Source organism: Pecten maximus, chromosome 5, assembly GCF_902652985.1.
Source record: "Pecten maximus chromosome 5, xPecMax1.1, whole genome shotgun sequence".
NCBI classification, from domain to species: domain Eukaryota; kingdom Metazoa; phylum Mollusca; class Bivalvia; order Pectinida; family Pectinidae; genus Pecten; species Pecten maximus.
Genome location: NC_047019.1, coordinates 1,039,581 through 1,057,886, shown reverse-complemented (window position 1 = coordinate 1,057,886; position 18,306 = coordinate 1,039,581). Strand labels below are relative to the sequence as shown.

The 18,306-nt window shown below is 37.5% G+C and overlaps 1 protein-coding gene across 1 annotated transcript in view; it reads right to left on the bottom strand.

Moving 5' to 3' along the window:
• The window catches only part of LOC117326790 (tubby-related protein 4-like), a 205,217-nt gene that overhangs the window by 30,661 nt on the left and 156,250 nt on the right, over positions 1 to 18,306 (bottom strand). The window contains exons 8-9 of the mRNA XM_033883515.1: positions 13,339 to 13,566; positions 9,328 to 9,565 (exon numbers count right to left, since the gene is read on the bottom strand). Coding sequence (XP_033739406.1) covers positions 9,328 to 9,565; positions 13,339 to 13,566 — 466 coding nt within the window. The remainder of the gene's footprint in view (positions 1 to 9,327; positions 9,566 to 13,338; positions 13,567 to 18,306) is intronic.

Genomic DNA, 18,306 nt, shown 5'->3' with positions numbered 1-18,306 from the left:
TAAACGGCTCAATTTCATTCGTCTGCAGTCATCAGAGAGATAGCCTGACAAATTGTGTTGTCAATATTTGACCTCCAGAATTATTAAGTATGGAGTTCCAATTATAGACGTTTGTGATTTATCAGCCGACATCGTCGATCCTTGTTAATAGATAAACTGGTGTGTATAATGATGGATGGGCTATACGGATTGTGTTTCCTCTGTGAAACAGACTGAACCAGTACAGTGATATATGTTAAATAAACAGGCCTCAACATCTGTATCACAACCTTAGTGGACAAATATTCTTGTCAATTAGAGGCAGCTTGTATCTAGAAATTTTGCATCAAGCTTAAAATTTGTAATTGATAACTATCATTAGACTGTAGGCTTAAAATGATGACTAGATATATTGGGGATCTTACTGCTACGTTTTGTTTGTTAGAGTTATCTCCCATTTATATAACATGATAGATTTATCTCCCCTTTAATGGCATGTAGAGTTATCTCCCATTAATATAACATGATAGATTAATCTCCCCATTAATTGCATGTAGAGTTATTCTCATTAATATAACATGATAAATTTATCTTCCCTTTAAATAACATGTAGAGTTATCTCCCTTTAATAACATGATAGATTTATCTCCCCTTTAATGGCATGTAGAGTTATCTCCCATTAATATAACATGATAGATTTATCTCCCCTTTAATAGCATGTTAAGTTATCTCCCATTACAACAATATGAAATTGCTTTGAATTTGTAATTAATATAAACAATATATGACAAATATAATGGTCTTTGTATGATTAAATCCATCTTCAATGTCCAAGAGTTCTGATTCATAACATATACTCCACTTCTTTGTACCTTTGGAAAGTGTTGAAATCCAAGACTCTGTATCAGTGACACAGCAGGTGTGGTTTACATACATCTCTACCTGTGATCTCTGTGATACAATCTAACAAAGGCCCAATGGGCCCGAATCGCTTACCAGCTGTGATCCAGTGATCCTTTTCAAACATTAACATAATTAAGAACAAGTGTATCAGAGACCAGATATTGGATCTCAGTGCCACTCATGGTTATATGAAAAGGTGTCTTTTAAATATTTTGGCCAATTTAACTCTTCAAACTTAAATCATGGTCAAGGTCATTCATTTAAACAAACTTCCTAGTCCTTCACCTCCTTAGCATGCTACAAGCCGAATATCAGGTCTCTGGACCTTTTGGTGATTGATAATAAGTCATGGAAATATTTTAGACAATTTAACTCCTGTGACCTTGGCTGAAGGTCAAGGTCATTCATATGAACAAACTTTGTAGCCCTTCACCCCAGCATGAATGAAGGTCATGGTCATTAATTTGAACAAACTTGGTAGCCCTGCATCCCAGCATGCTACTAGCTAAATATCAGGTCTCTGGGCTTCACATTTCGAGAAGCCCTTTAAAGAATTCAGCATATTTGACCCCCCATGACCTTTGATGTAGGTCAAGGACATTCATTTGAACAAACTAGGTAGCCCATCACCCCAGCATGCTACAGGCCCAATATCAAGTCTCTAGACCCCTTGGTTATTGAGAAGTCAAAACCTTTTTGACTCCTTTGACCTTGAATGAAAGTCAAGGTCATTCATTTGAACAAACATCTCTTGACCTCTAGGCTATTGAGAAGAAGTCAAAGCCTTTTTGACACCTGTGACCTTGAATTAAAGTCAAGGTCATTCATTTGAACAAATGGCAGGTGAGCTTAAAAGAACAAGGCATACTATTGGTAATACTTCCCAGGCTTGATTCAAACGATGTAACACAACATCAGAGGTTTCCTTCAGATTTTTTGTGTAACCATTAGTCAGGAATAAAAAAGTGTTATTTCCACCAATAAAGATAAATGACAATTTCCTCCGATTGACAGGTCTGATCTTTTCTATATTGAGAAATTTGTGATGACAACAATTGAACGACTGTAACAAAATTGATCCCTGGCCTATTGTGTGATAATTTTGTCAGTATCATAGCAGGATTGGGATCCCAGGCTCATTGTCAGAAGGCCCCTTAACACACAAACTGAACAACTTTGTTACACATTTGATAAAGTTAAAGGGGACTGCCTAATGATACTAAAGTGGACCTTGTGATATGATGGACGGGTCTCTGAACCCCACAATGACGATGGACAGAATAGTAGACAGTCAAGTCTAAGAGTTAATATCTGATGTCTAGACACGAGAACGGTACAAGGCCAGCTAACCACGAAGTTCAAAATTAATCTCTTCAATTTGATGGTCGTGTATAGATAACGATCACTTCCCTGGACTGTCAGGGTTAGTCGGAGTACGATGCTCAAATAACTAACATTGGACATTCTGAGTGACATCTCATATATAGAATGTATTATGTACCGAAAATGGGCTAGATTGGGCTTGGCTTGACCAACCCTATAATCTTCTAGAGTCTTATATATCCCGAACAATCCATCATCGAGGACATTATCACAGTTAAATCGCCGTAATCTGTCTTGCTTTGCTTTAGAAATAGGATTTTATTACATCAGACAATATCTAGATGTATTTACAACTTTTTGTCCTAATTTGATCCAAAGAGAACTGTAGTCTTAGTTTTTTCCTTGACCTACTGCCACAAATAAACCCTTATTTCATCATATAATGCTAAATCTGTAATTCCGTTGTAATATCGTGTAATGCTTAATCTTTTATTCTTTTGCAATATTGTGAAATGCTAAATCAATGCCCCTGTGATCTTGAATTAAGGTCAAGGTCATCCATTTGAACAAACTTAGTAGCCCTTCATCCCAGCATGCTACAGACCTAATATTGGATCTCTGGGCCTTTGGTTATCAAGAAGGTGTTTAAAGATTTTTAGCATATTTGACCCCTGTGACCTTGAATGAAGGTCAAGGACATCAATTTGAACGAACTTAGTAAACCCTTCATCCCAGCATGCTACAGACCTAATATTGGGTCTCTAGGCCTTTTGGTTATCAAGAAGTCATTTAAAGATTTTAGTATATTTGACCCCAGTGACCTTGAATGAAGTCAAGGTCATCCATTTGAACAAACTTTGTAGCCCTTAATCCAAGCATGCTACAGACCCAATATCAGGTCTCTGGGCCTGCTGGTAATTGAAGAGAATTTGAAAATGTAAATTGTTTATTACTCATGACGCCGGACAAAAGGCGATCGCAATAGGTCAACTAAGGTGACTAGGTGACCTAAAAATAAAACATTTCAAAACTCAGGAACATTTCAATGTATTGAATTCTTGACTGAACATGAGACGGAAATGTCATTATCCTGTATACGGCCTCCACTGATACTGGAGATACCGTGGACAGAAACACTTACCATCTCATGTTTGCATCCTACTGGCAAGACATTAGAAGTATTTCCCTGTGGTACGGCACAGGAGCCTTCCCTGGAAGTGATATCGGGAATTATCTGATGGCCGCATTGTTCTTTTGAACTAAAACCATTTTCATATTATGATTCTGACAGTGTAACTAATATGCTTGAGCTGCAAAGAATTTATTTTCTGATATCATTAATATGTATACTTGTCTTATTGTTAGAACTATTATGGGGTGGATGAATTCTTAGGTTGTCAGGGACTATTATGGGATGGATAGATTGTCAGGAAATATTGTGGAGTGGATGAATTCTCCAGGAAACTAATTTATAGGATATGGATGCATGGATTCTCAAGGAAACTATTATGGGATGGATAGATTCTCAAGGAAACTATTATGGTATGGATAGATTCTAAAGGAAACTATTATGGGATGGATAGATTCTCAAGGAAACTATTATGACTCCTTTGACCTTGAATGAAAGTCAAGGTCATTCATTTGAACAAACATCTCTTGACCTCTAGGCTATTGAGAAGAAGTCAAAGCCTTTTTGACACCTGTGACCTTGAATTAAAGTCAAGGTCATTCATTTGAACAAATGGCAGGTGAGCTTAAAGAACAAGGCATAATATTGGTAATACTTCCCAGGCTTGATTCAAACGATGTAACACAACATCAGAGGTTTCCTTCAGATTTTTTGTGTAACCATTAGTCAGGAATAAAAAAGTGTTATTTCCACCAATAAAGATAAATGACAATTTCCTCCGATTGACAGGTCTGATCTTTTCTATATTGAGAAATTTGTGATGACAACAATTGAACGACTGTAACAAAATTGATCCCTGGCCTATTGTGTGATAATTTTGTCAGTATCATAGCAGGATTGGGATCCCAGGCTCATTGTCAGAAGGCCCCTTAACACACAAACTGAACAACTTTGTTACACATTTGATAAAGTTAAAGGGGACTGCATAATGATACTAAAGTGGACCTTGTGATATGATGGACGGGTCTCTGAAACTATTATGGTATGGATAGATTCTAAAGGAAACTATTATGGGATGGATAGATTCTCGAGGAAACTATTATGGGATGGATAGATTCTCAAGGAAACTATTATGGGATGGATAGATTCTAGAGGAAACTATTATGGGATGGATAGATTCTCAAGGAAACTATTATGGGATGGATAGATTCTCGAGGAAACTATTATGGGATGGCTGCCTGATTCTAAAGCTAACTTGTACACGTTTGACACTTAAATTACTAAAAGCTGTCAGAGTATGGCTGCATGCATCATTGTTATGTTACTACTAGGAACCATTATGGGTAAGGTAGCACCATCAATTCATGTGGCTAGAATTAACATTCTAATTTTGTACAGATTAGATTCAGTCCTTCTGTCAATAGAAGAATACAGCTAACTGTTTATCAAAATTTCATTCAGGTGACAGCTAGGTAAAGTCTGAGATGCTAAATATCACAATTTTTGATTATTGTTTTTTGTTTTTTAGGGGTAGTAATATTTAATCAAAATAACTGAACGTTTATTTAACAACAGCAAAGCCTTGTGAAGCTATGTAGTGGTTGATCAGACACTCACTGGTTATTGAACTAACGGACATCTGTAGTGATTGATAACCAATGGCTTAAATTTACAAGTTGATCGGTATGAACTGTGAATGATGAAATTAATTTTAGCTGTAAACGTATGGATTAACGGCCATAGTAATCTGGTACAGTGTCGTTCAACAGATCTGGTTGTGAAATAAATAAGGAACAGCTAACATGATACGTTTATTCAACATTCTCACAATTTTATAAGTTATACATACAGACATGGGCTAATTAATTTTCAATTAATACAAACATTGTTTTCTTCTTTAAACATTCAAATTGTCATTGGTTTTGGTGTATACAGCGGTAGACATACTGACAAATTAGTTAAGAACTATTATAATCACAATACATGTCCCCTACCCACCCCAGCTAGCTATTACGGAGGATTCTCTAAAAATAGTAATAGTGACATTGACCTTCACCCAACAACCCTGAAACATGAAATTGTCTGAGATATCCTGGTCCTTTATATGCGACTAAAGTTTGATTAAAAATGAAAACACTAGAGCACCAAGAATGATTTTCTAAAAATAGTAATGGTAACCTTGACCTTACACCTCTAAAACTCAACCTTTAAGAGAAACTATGGTCCTTTACAATTGTGTGAAGTTTGACTAAAATCCCTTAATGTATAAAGCTTTCAGAGCACTCCGGATAAGAATTTTCCTAAAATAGTAACAGTGACTTTGACCTTGACCCAAAAACCCTGAAACTCAAACTTGTCCAAGATATTATAGATCTTTATCATTATGGGACTTATTAAATAAAATGTCTGAATCTGAGAATGAACAAACCTGAAATGCTCCATGACTGATATCAGGAATTTGCAGGTTCTTCAACCAACACAGATATTGATTGATCTGACAACTTATTTTACAGTGGTCTAGGGAGAAACCTCCACATTGAAATTTAAAAAGATTACTTGTGGCACTTACCTTGCAATTTCAGCTTTTAGCAAAACATTTTGTTTTGTATTTAGCTGTAATCAAACTGCACTGTACTCTATTAAATCTCCAGATGAGATATCAGAGAATAAAACTATCCACAACTCACTTCAGTATAACACATATTCCATTAAGAATTGGGTCAATTGACTTTAAGACATAGAGCATAATTGGTTTTCCTGAAGAAAAGAGCTTGAAGACATTTGACGAGACATAAAACTGTTGTGCAAACAGGTTTGCCAATCACTCAAGAGTATTGACAGTCTGTGACGGAGTATTGACAGAGTATTGACAGTCTGTGACGGAGTATTGACAGAGTATTGACAGTCTGTGACAGAGTATTGACAGTCTGTAACAGAGTATTGACGGTCTGTGATGGAGTATTGACAGAGTATTGACAGTCTGTGACAGAGTATTGACGGTCTGTGACAGAGTATTGACAGTCTGTGACGGAGTATTGACAGAGTATTGACGGTCTGTGATGGAGTATTGACAGTCTGTGACAGAGTATTGACGGTCTGTGACGGATTATTGACGGTCTGTGACGGAGTATTGACAGAGTATTGACAGTCTGTGACAGAGTATTGACAGTCTGTGACGGAAATATTGACGGTCTGTGACGGAGTATTGACAGAGTATTGACAGTCTGTGACAGAGTATTGACAGTCTGTAACAGAGTATTGACAGCTTGTGACAGAGTATTGACAGTCTGTAACAGAGTATTGACAGTCTGTGACGGAGTATTGACAGTCTGTGACGGAGTATTGACGGTCTGTGACGGAGTATTGACAGTCTGTGACAGAGTATTGACAGTCTGTAACAGAGTATTGACAGTCTGTGACGGAGTATTGACAGTCTGTAACAGAGTATTGACAGTCTGTGACAGAGTATTGACGATCTGTGATGGAGTATTGACAGTCTGTGACGGAGTATTGACAGTCTGTGACAGAGTATTGACGGTCTGTGACAGAGTATTGACAGTCTGTGACAGAGAATTGACAGTCTGTGACAGAGAATTGACAGTCTGTGACAGAGTATTGACAGTCTGTGTCACTGTAGACAAACTGACAACTGTAGACAAACTGACAACTGTAGACAGGCACAGACAGACACAGACGGACAACTTACCACAGTACAGACTGTTGTGTGAGGTAACAAGACTTGGTTCCTTACCATAACACCAGGCACCGTCCATTATACTGACTGTTAGGAACCTTTTTTATATTCCCAACAATGAGTGAATTTATTGTTTAAGTTTCAACACAATGTTACCAATGAACATTGACTCTACAGAATGTCTAAAAATAGCATCAGGTCAATGGACGAGAATTCAGTGCGTGACCCTCGTTAAGTAACTACCAGGCATGTCTTCCGTAGGAGACAAACTCGTTACTTGTAACGTGGCTGAGCTCCTTAGGTGTCAGGCTCCGAGGATTAGTCCCCCATCAGAACGGCCCCATTGTCAGCCTACACACACCATATAAATGGATTACGATTTGGAAGTTTGTACCATTAACCCGATGTGAGACTTAATTGAGTTTTATTAATCTTTTCATAGAACATGACTTCTTCAATTAACTGCTTCAAATATCTGTCTGATGAAATGCTTTGTAAATTTTCAATAGAAAGTACATTCACTAACTGATCAATTAAGAGTACATGTACTCTCAATAACTGTTCAATAGAAAGTATATGTACTCTCAATAACTGTTCAATAGAAAGTATATGTACTCTCAATAACTGTTCAATAGAAAGTACATGTACTCTCAATAACTGTTTAATAGAAAGTACATGTACTCTCAATAACTGTTCAATAGAAAGTACATGTACTCTCAATAACTGTTCAATAGAAAGTATATGTACTCTCAATAACTGTTCAATAGAAAGTATATGTACTCTCAATAACTGTTCAATAGAAAGTATATGTACTCTCAATAACTGTTCAATAGAAAGTACATGTACTCTCAATAACTGTTCAATAGAAAGTATATGTACTCTCAATAACTGTTCAATAGAAAGTATATGTACTCTCAATAACTGTTCAATAGAAAGTACATGTACTCTCAATAACTGTTCAATAGAAAGTACATGTTCCATTATTGCCATTATTGCTCGATTATGATGGAGGCAGATACAGCTGATGTTCTGACCTTGGTTATGTGACCTTGGTTATGTGACCATGGCTATGTTACCTTGGTGATAATGGAGACAGATACAGCAGATGTTCTGACCTTGGTTACGTGACCTTCAGGTTATGTGACCTTAGCTATGTGACCTTGGTTATGTGACCTTGGTTATGTGACTTTGGTTATGTGACCTTGGTTATGTGACCTTGGTGATGATGGGGACAGATACAGCTGATTTTCTTACCTTGGTTACGTGACCTTCAGGTTATGTGACCTTAGTTATGTGACCTTGGTCATGTGACATTGGTTATGTGACCTTGGTTATGTGACCTTGGTGATGATGGGGACAGATACAGCTGATGTTCAGACCTTGGTTATGTGACCTTGGTGATGATGGGGACAGATAAAGCTGATGTTCTGACCTTGGTTATGTGACCTTGGTGACAAAACCTTGGTGACGTGACCTTGGTGCTGATGGAGACAGGTACAGCTGATGTTCTAACCTTGGTTATGTGACCTTGGTTATGCGACTTTGGCTATGTGACCTTGGTTATGTGACCTTGGTTATGTGACCTTGGTTATGTGACCTTGGTGATGATGGGGACAGATACAGCTGATTTTCTGACCTTGGTTACGTGACCTTAGTTATGTGACCTTGGTCATGTGACATTGGTTATGTGACCTTGGTTATGTGACCTTGGTGATGATGGGGACAGATACAGCTGATTTTCTTACCTTGGTTATGTGACCTTGGTGACATAACCTTGGTGACGTGACCTTGGTTATGTGACCTTGGTTATGTGACCTTGGTGATGATGGGGACAGATACAGCTGATTTTCTGACCTTGGTTATGTGACCTTGGTTATGTGACCTTAGTTATGTGACCTTGGTTATGTGACCTTGGTTATTTGACCTTGGTTATGTGACCTTAGTTATGTGACCTTGGTCATGTGACCTTAGTTATGTGACCTTGGTCATGTGACCTTGGTTATGTGACCTTAGTTATGTGACCTTGGTTATGTGACCTTGGTTATTTGACCTTGGTTATGTGACCTTGGTTATGTGACCTTGGTTATTTGACTTTGGTTATTTGACTTTGGCTATGTGACCTTGGTTATGTGACCTTGGTTATTTGACCTTGGTTATGTGACCTTGGTTATGTGACCTTGGTTATGTGACCTTAGTTATGTGACCTTGGTCATGTGACCTTGGTTATGTGACCTTGGTTATGTGACCTTGGTTATGTGACCTTGGTGATAATGGAGACAGATAAAGCGGATGTTCTTACCTTCAGGATTAGTCTTTGTTTTAATCTTTGGGTCGAAAACGACGAAGTCTGGCCTCAGTTTGCTGGCCCGCTTGCCTTTCAGAAGTGGAATGAGACCCCCAAGGTACTCCAGGTACAGTGTGTAATGGCCGCCAGATGTCTCCTCGCCGTGGCGAACCATTGTACAGAACAGACGTTCATTCCCAGGGGGAGTGGATGTAACAAATTCTCGTAACTTGAATGGATCTGGTACGTAACTCTGAAACAACACACGATGATACTTATCTTACAAATTACACAATTTTATAAGATACCATACTTATCTTACAAAGTTACACAATTTTATAAGATACCATACTTATCTTACAAAGTTAAACAATTTTATAAGATACCATACCAGTCAAAAATATTTTAATACCAAATTCTTACACATCATGATTGCATGACATCTGAACCCTTGAAGATAGGTGTTCCTTAAGGCAAACATATTGTTTGATATCATGGAAAAAACAACATGCAATAGCCGTGTCGATAATATTTCAATGCTAGTATAAAACATCCTGTCATATCTATTAATAGAAAAGAGTCGTCAAGAGTCGACAGGTGGTCACTTAAGACATTTGGCTGTTATAGACAGGTTGTCACTTAAGACATTTGGCTGTTATAGACAGGTTGTCACTTTTGGTTGTTATAGACAGGTTGTCACTAAAGGCATTTGGTTGTTATAGACAGGTGGTCACTACAGACATTTGGTTGTTTTAGACAGGTGGTCACTAGACAATTGGTTGTTATAGACAGGTGGCCACTAAAGACATTTGGTTGTTTTAGACAGGTGGTCACTAGACATTTGGTTGTTATAGACAGGTGGTCACTTTTGGTTGTTATAGACAGGTGGTCACTACAGACTTTTGGTTGTTATAGACAGGTGGTCACTACAGACATTTGGTTGTTATAGACAGGTGGCCACTAAAGACAGTTGGTTGTTATAGACAGGTGGTCACTACAGACGTTTGGTTGTTATAGACAGGTGGTCCCTACAGACGTTTGGTTGTTATAGACAGGTTGTCACTACAGACGTTTGGTTGTTATAGACAGGTGGTCACTACAGACGTTTGGTTGTTATAGACAGGTGGTCACTACAGACATTTGGTTGTTATAGACAGGTTGTCACTTTTGGTTGTTATAGACAGGTGGTCACTATAAACATTTGGTTGTTATAGACAGGTGGCCACTACAGACATTTGGTTGTTATAGACAGGTTGTCACTTTTGGTTGTTATAGACAGGTGGCCACTAAAGACATTTGGTTGTTATAGACAGGTTGTCACTTTTGGTTGTTATAGACAGGTGGTCACTAAAGAGATCTTGTTGTTATAGACAGGTGGTCACTAAAGACATTTGGTTGTTATAGACAGGTGACCACTACAGACATTTGGTTGTTATAGACAGGTGGTCACTAGACATTTGGTTGTTATAGACAGGTGGCCACTAAAGACATTTGGTTGTTATAGACAGGTGGTCACTTTTGGTTGTTTTAGACAGGTGGCCACTAAAGACATTTGGTTGTTTTAGACAGGTTGTCACTAGACATTTGGTTGTTTTAGACAGGTGGCCACTAAAGACATTTGGTTGTTATAGACAGGTTGTCACTAAGGACAGTTGGTTGTTATAGACAGGTGGTAGCTATAAACAGGTGTTTGCTATACAATAAGTACTGTGATACATTTGATATGGGGCAGAACAATTCATGGAACATATTTTTTGCATCCAACATTTCAACAAAAATAAGATTCCAATCAAAACGCTGCTTAAGAAAACACAGCAACATATGATGATTATGAAGACTACCAAGTTGTGAACAGATCAGTCTGATAGAGATCATCTTCAGACAAACTAGATAACAGTGCGGATGTTTGTGGCTTTGTACAACAGATATAGATTAATGTTGGACTTCAAGGTTTACAATCGACAGTCACTTATCAATGATGAAACTACCACAGAGTTTTACCATTTAATTAATAAAATCCCCAGAATTGACCAAGCAAGTAATTATAGCTTTGGTATCACATTAGGCTTAGCAAGGGTTTGTATCGTTCTGGTACAGTTCCCGCAGGATATGATGTCCGATAGTCGGTCATGCGAATGATGGAAATCCCTACGAAGTATGACTTAGGTTTGAGGCCGTGGTGTCGAGGTCTTTAACAGGGAGGCAGATCTGGTTAGTTAATAAACATCTACATAAATATGATCTATTTCTTTCTTAAACTTCTATATGACTATGATCTTGTAGGAAATGCTGTTTATTCAAACATCTATATGACTATGATCTCGTAGGCAATGCTGTTTATTCAAACTTCTATATGACTATGATCTTGTAGGCAATGTTGTTTCAATATTCAAACTTGTATATGACTATGATCTCAAAGGTAATACTGTTTATTCAAACTTCTATATGACTATGATCTTGTAGGTAATGCTGTTTATTCAAGCTTCTATGTGATTTTGATCTGCATCTTAATACACAATGACAAAACCAAGTATGAACAAAATGGTATATATATATATGTATTGTGTAAGCTGTATACATCTATGTTGTATGCTTATGGTACCCTGGCTTATAACAATCCCAAATGAACTAATAAAAATTCCTTAAAAAATCTGATCAGTTGTAATTAACATAAAAGCATTTCCTCTATGCCACCAACAACAGGATTAGCAAATTATCATCATTGTATTTCTGCAACATATTTTCTACATCTGTCATTTGTTAAGAATTATCTCTCCTACATATTATACCTTTGATTTGATTTGAGTTACCTCCCTTACATAACATACCTGTGATTTTTGTCAGTTATCTCCCTTACATATCATACCTGTAATTTGTGTATTACTAATATTTATGTATTTTTATATACATAATTATTAAAAGTATGACATATTTTCTTTAGGATTGGTGATTCTGTGATATGTTTCCATACATTGTTAAATCTTAGATGAAATAGTTGACAACCAGCATTTTCCCAGTCTTTGGAGCTTAAATAACCGACATTCAATTTAAGTTTTCATTGCAAACATGTCAGGAGTAATCTTGTTTGAAAATGATGGGAAAAAAAGCCAGAGTCAAATTGTCTGATTTCCATGACAACAACCTATAAGAATGGCCCACAATGGAATTGTGTGGAGATCTCAAAACATGGCTACTCTGATTGAAGTTATCGGAATCTCAGTCTAGATAAGTCAGAATACTTAGGGCCTATCTCCTGGGTTTTCCATGTGACGGTAAAGTAATGACCATTCTCTGGCCATTCAAATAGGCTATAGTGTTGGTAATAAAACGTTATAGGAAATACCAAACTAAATAAGCTGGCCTCGCTATGATAATTTATACTATAGACATCTGGGAAATGAAGCATTATCAGACAGCACAGATCATATAGGTCAGAAAGAATGATGGGATAGGCAACAGAGGTCATATAGGTCAGAAAGTATTATGGGATAGGCAGCAGAGGTCATATAGGTCATAAAGTATTATGGGATATAGGCAACATAGGTCATACAGGTCATTAAGTATTATGGGATAGACGGCAGAGGTCATATAGGTCATAAAGCATTATGGGACAGGCAGCAGAGGTTATATAGGTCAGAAAGTATTATGGGATAGACAGCAGAGGTCATATAGGTCAGAAAGTATTATGGGATAGGCAGCAGGTCATATAAGTCATAAAGTATTATGGGATAGGCAGCAGAGGTCATATAGGTGATAAAGTATTATTGGATAGGCAGCAGAGGTCATATATAGGTCATAAAGTATTATGGGATAGACAGCAGAGGTCATATAGGTCAGAAAGCATTATGGGATAGACAGCAGAGGTCATATAAGTCATAGTTTATAAAATATTATGGGATATATAGACAGCAGAGGTCAGCCAGATCATTAATACCATGGCATATTTACCATATTATATGGACCCTCATACATTTTCAATCTTAACTAAAATAATCAAAATAAAAACAAAACAATAGACTTTGATACCTTTATAGTTGGCGAGAAGAGAGACTGAATGTTGTGCCGTAGCCGCGAGGGTAGAGGTAGCTTGGAAACCTTTCTTTCTTGTGCTATATTATCTTGAATAACCCGTTGACATAAAAACTGCAGTGGCGCCACCTGCTTGGTAATCCATGCTACATGGAGATTGAAACCGGAAGCTAAAAATAGCCGTTTGTCATTGTGGCCCCAACATAAGGCTGTTAAAGGTTTCCCCTGAAAATAAAAAAAATATGGGCATTAATGAAATTTAAACGTGATATTACGCGACCTTATAACCAATTTTCAGTAGTGACACAAATTAACAGATATACACTAATTCCAGCCGAGGAATCCACAGCAAACATTTCAACATTAAAAACAACCAACTGGTAAACTAAAAACAACAAGGTTTACGATGTTTTGAGCTCATTTGTAAAATTATTTCAGCGTTAGCATTGAGCAGACAGTGTCTGTCTTCGGTAGTGGAGGATAGCATGCAGAGACCTATCAATATCTCCATAAACAAACCCAGCTACACTTCCATTCTCCTGAAAGCTGTGGTGAATTACAACCAAACATGGAAACTTGCCATTTCTTTTCCATTTTTATTATGTTTCTTGATTCTGAGTGAATTACAAAAATAACCCTCTCTGACAGTTACTAGGGAGTATATTTTGTTGTTATGTTTGTGAGTACGTACTGCTGATGTATATTATGAGAGGAATACAGATTCCAATCTATCTAGTTAATGTATAATATTTACCTCTGATGTCTACAGAAATCTACCTCACAAAACCTGTAGATATGAGGGAGTAAGACATGGACTCTCACTATACCTGTTGATGAGAGGGAGTAAGACATGGACTCTCACTATACCTGTTGATGAGGGGGAGTAAGACATGGCCTCTCACTATACCTGTAGATGAGGGGAGTAAGACATGGACTCTCACTATACCTGTTGATGAGGGGGAGTAGGACATGGCCTCTCACTATACCTGTAGATGAGGGGAGTAAGACATGGTCTCTCACTATACCTGTTGATTAGGGGGAGTAAGACATGGACTCTCACTATACCTGTTGATGAGGGGAGTAAGACATGGACTCTCACTATACCTGTTGATGAGGGGGAGTAAGACATGGACTCTCACTATACCTGTTGATGAGGGGGAGTAAGACATGAACTCTCACTATACCTGTTGATGAGAGGGAGTAAGACATGGACTCTCACTATACCTGTTGATGAGGGGGAGTAAGACATGGACTCTCACTATACCTGTTGATGAGGGGGAGTAAGACATGGACTCTCACTATACCTGTTGATGAGGAGGAGTAAAGAATGGAGTGTAGTAAGGGGCGATAACTCAGTTATCGTTCCTTGCGGAGCGAAATGAAAGTATGGGCTAATTCACCCATTTTGCCGGCTATTGTAGCGATTTGAGGGTGGAAAAAATGGCACATACAATCTCTATGGTTTTTTGAACCATTGTAAAACTCGACTCGATCTAGGTCTGGATGTGTGTGGTATCCCTGTGGAAATTGTTATTTATGAGATATTTTGGGTCAAACATGCCAAATTTTGACCGGTAGCTTCTGTTTAACCGGTCCTTAAAAATCAGCGTTTCAATCCAAAAATCTGAAACTCCAAACATAACAAGAAGAGATAGTCTGAAGAAAAGAGTATCTTTAGTTTTTCTATATCTTTCATAGAACGGCCACAATAGGGTTTTGAAAAAGGGTCGTATTTTATCGAGAGGTGGCGGATGTTACGTCACGACTGACGTAACAAAGTATGTGTGGAATGTAGTGTATTGAAGGAAGGAACGTAATGTACATGCGGCTAATTCAGACCACTTTGCCGGAGGTAACTGAAAAGCAACTCTATACATTTTGATAAAACTTTCCACACTTACAAAACTCGATGTGATCTACATCTGGGAATAATCTAGTTAGTGAGATATTTTGGGTACAAACACGCCAAAATCGACACTTTGACTGCTGGTTTCTGCACAACTCGGCCTAGAGAATTAACGCATAAAGCCATCTTATTGAAACTCCACACATCACAAGTACATGTAATTCCGAAGAAAACAGTATCTTTAGTTTTTCTATATCTATCAGAGAATCAGGTCACAATAGGGTTTTAAACATAGGTACTATGTACCGCGAGGTCACACATTTCGGAGAGTCTATTACATGTACGGACGTACGTCACGAGTGACGTTACTACGTCTGTTCTGCTTGTCTGATTGAACTTGTAGCGCTCGGTGAGCTGGTTGTATTTTGCTGTCACTGCCAATATTTCTTACAATTTTACAATATCAGAGAAAATACAAACGACACAATTCTCGGCACATTTTTTTTTTTTTTTTTTTTTACATATTTTTCACAAATATCTCCATCCCAAAGACAGGATTAATCTTGTTTTGACATATATGGTACATTAAGTTCATTTTTCTGTCGTGTCCGTGATGCAACAGTTTCCGCTAAGGGCACACAGGTACGTATAATCGAAAGACAGTAAGCCAGACATTTACACTGCACTGGGGAAGAATTCCCGCCTTTTTACACCCAGAATCCAACGCACTAACACATTTTCGGAAAATCTGAAAATTTGAAATCCGGAACCAGCTTAAGTGCAGTAAGGGACGATAGCGGAAATCGAATTTAACGCTGGTGCTGACCAGTATTCATTTAACACTGGCGTTGACCAGTGTTCATTTAACACTGGCATTGACCAGTGTCCATTTAACACTGGCGTTGACCGGTGTCCATTTGACACTGGTATGTCTACATCAGTGTAAAATGCACACTGGTTAACGCCAGTACTAAATGAACACTGGTCAACGCCAATGTTAAATGGAAAGTTATAGAAATATTTGTAATGCTGCCTAGCATAATGCTAGAAGGTCCCAAGCCCTTGTAAAAGCAGAGGGGAAATATTTCGAAATGCCGTATTAAGAAATTCAACAAAATCAGTCTGAAATCAAGTAGTACGTGCTATACACATTCCTATAGTGAAGGGGTTTCACACTTGCTACTGTGTTGCAGGAGACCCAGGTTCGACTCCTGGTGGGAATCAAAGCACGAAAGGTTTTATAGTGTTTTCTACGTTAAAGGCTATTTGATTTAATTGTCAGTCAAATTTATTCAATTTTATGGTTTAATTCTGTCATTGAGTTTCATTAATGAATTTAAATACATATTTTATTCGTTTCTTACAATATTTCATATTCAAGAAATGTAGAATAAACAAAGCAATGAAATAGACAATAAAAATCTATTTAAAAAACATCCGTCGACGGGAGTCGAACCCCTACTGCGGGTGGGGACACATTGTTTCACTACGACGTCACACAACATGGAAATGCACACTGTAATAACTATAGTATTTAATGGACACGGTCAACGCCAATGTTAAATGGACACTGGTCAACGCCAGTGTTAAACGGACATTGGTCAACGCCAGTGTTAAACGGACACTGGTCAACGCCAGTATTATGATAATGGACACTGGTCAACGCCAGTATTAAATGGACACCGGTCAACGCCAGTATTAAATGGACACCGGTCAACACCAGTGTTAAATGCACACCAGTCAACCCAGTGTTAAATCCAGATTTTTTTGAATTGATTTTTTTTTTTTTATCTATTTATTTTAAATGTATTTATAAGTTTTAAATTCACACCAGTCAACGCCAGTGTTAAGTGTACATTAGTCGACGGCAGTGTTAAATCTAGATTTATTTTAATTTATTTATAATTTTTCAAATGTATTTTAAAATTTATTTTTAATTTTATTTAAACTTGTAAAGAATGGAGTGTAGTAAGGGGCGATAACTCAGTTATCGTTCCTTGCGGAGCGAAATGAAAGTATGGGCTAATTCACCCATTTTGCCGGCTATTGTAGCGATTTGAGGGTGGAAAAAATGGCACATACAATCTCTATGGTTTTTTGAACCATTGTAAAACTCGACTCGATCTAGGTCTGGATGTGTGTGGTATCCCTGTGGAAATTGTTATTTATGAGATATTTTGGGTCAAACATGCCAAAATCGTCATTTTGACCGGTAGCTTCTGTTTAACCGGTCCTTAAAAATCAGCGTTTCAATCCAAAAATCTGAAACTCCAAACATAACAAGAAGAGATAGTTCTGAAGAAAAGAGTATCTTTAGTTTTTCTATATCTTTCATAGAACGGCTACAATAGGGTTTTGAAAAAGGGTCGTATTTTATCGAGAGGTGGCGGATGTTACGTCACCAGTCACCTAAATATCCAATCAGTAGGCCCGGATGCATTCACCTTCCTATTAAATCTTCTGCCCAAACGGGAAAAACCCACAATCTATTTTTGATTTGGTTCTGTGGTCCCTAGAAGCCCTGATTTTGACATCATAATGATATACATGACATTTGTTTTTATCTTTGATCGTATATGTAATTATTTATCGATTAGAATACCGCGAGTACATCTGTTACTAAGATGAACTTAGGGTTGATTGTTTGGTTGTTTTATCACCACGTGTATATATTGCAATCAGGATCGTTTTGAGGCTGGGTCTCCTTATAGTAGTGGGTGACTACCTCACTGAACAACAACACACGAGAGACCCTAACGTATGCTTGCTTAGATGCCAATTGATGTCTCATAATCAATTAATGTGTCATATTCCAGAAAACTGAAGAATTATGAAAATTATTACAATGGTAACCCTCAAACCTTCAATTTCCTCGCGCCAGTATTAATATTCAAACGTATTTTGAGAGTTTTAAATGTCGCGCGAATAAATTAAGTGCAAGTGAGAAAATTAAGTGAAAGTGAGGAAATTAAGAGCAAGTGAAGGTATTTATGCTAAAGGAAAGAAAATAAAGGTTTTTGGGGTTACCAGTGTTATAAGATAACCAATAATCTATTTAGTGCCCAACTTAAAAAAAAATTGACACAAATGTTCTTCAATGTCATGGGGTTTGCAACTGA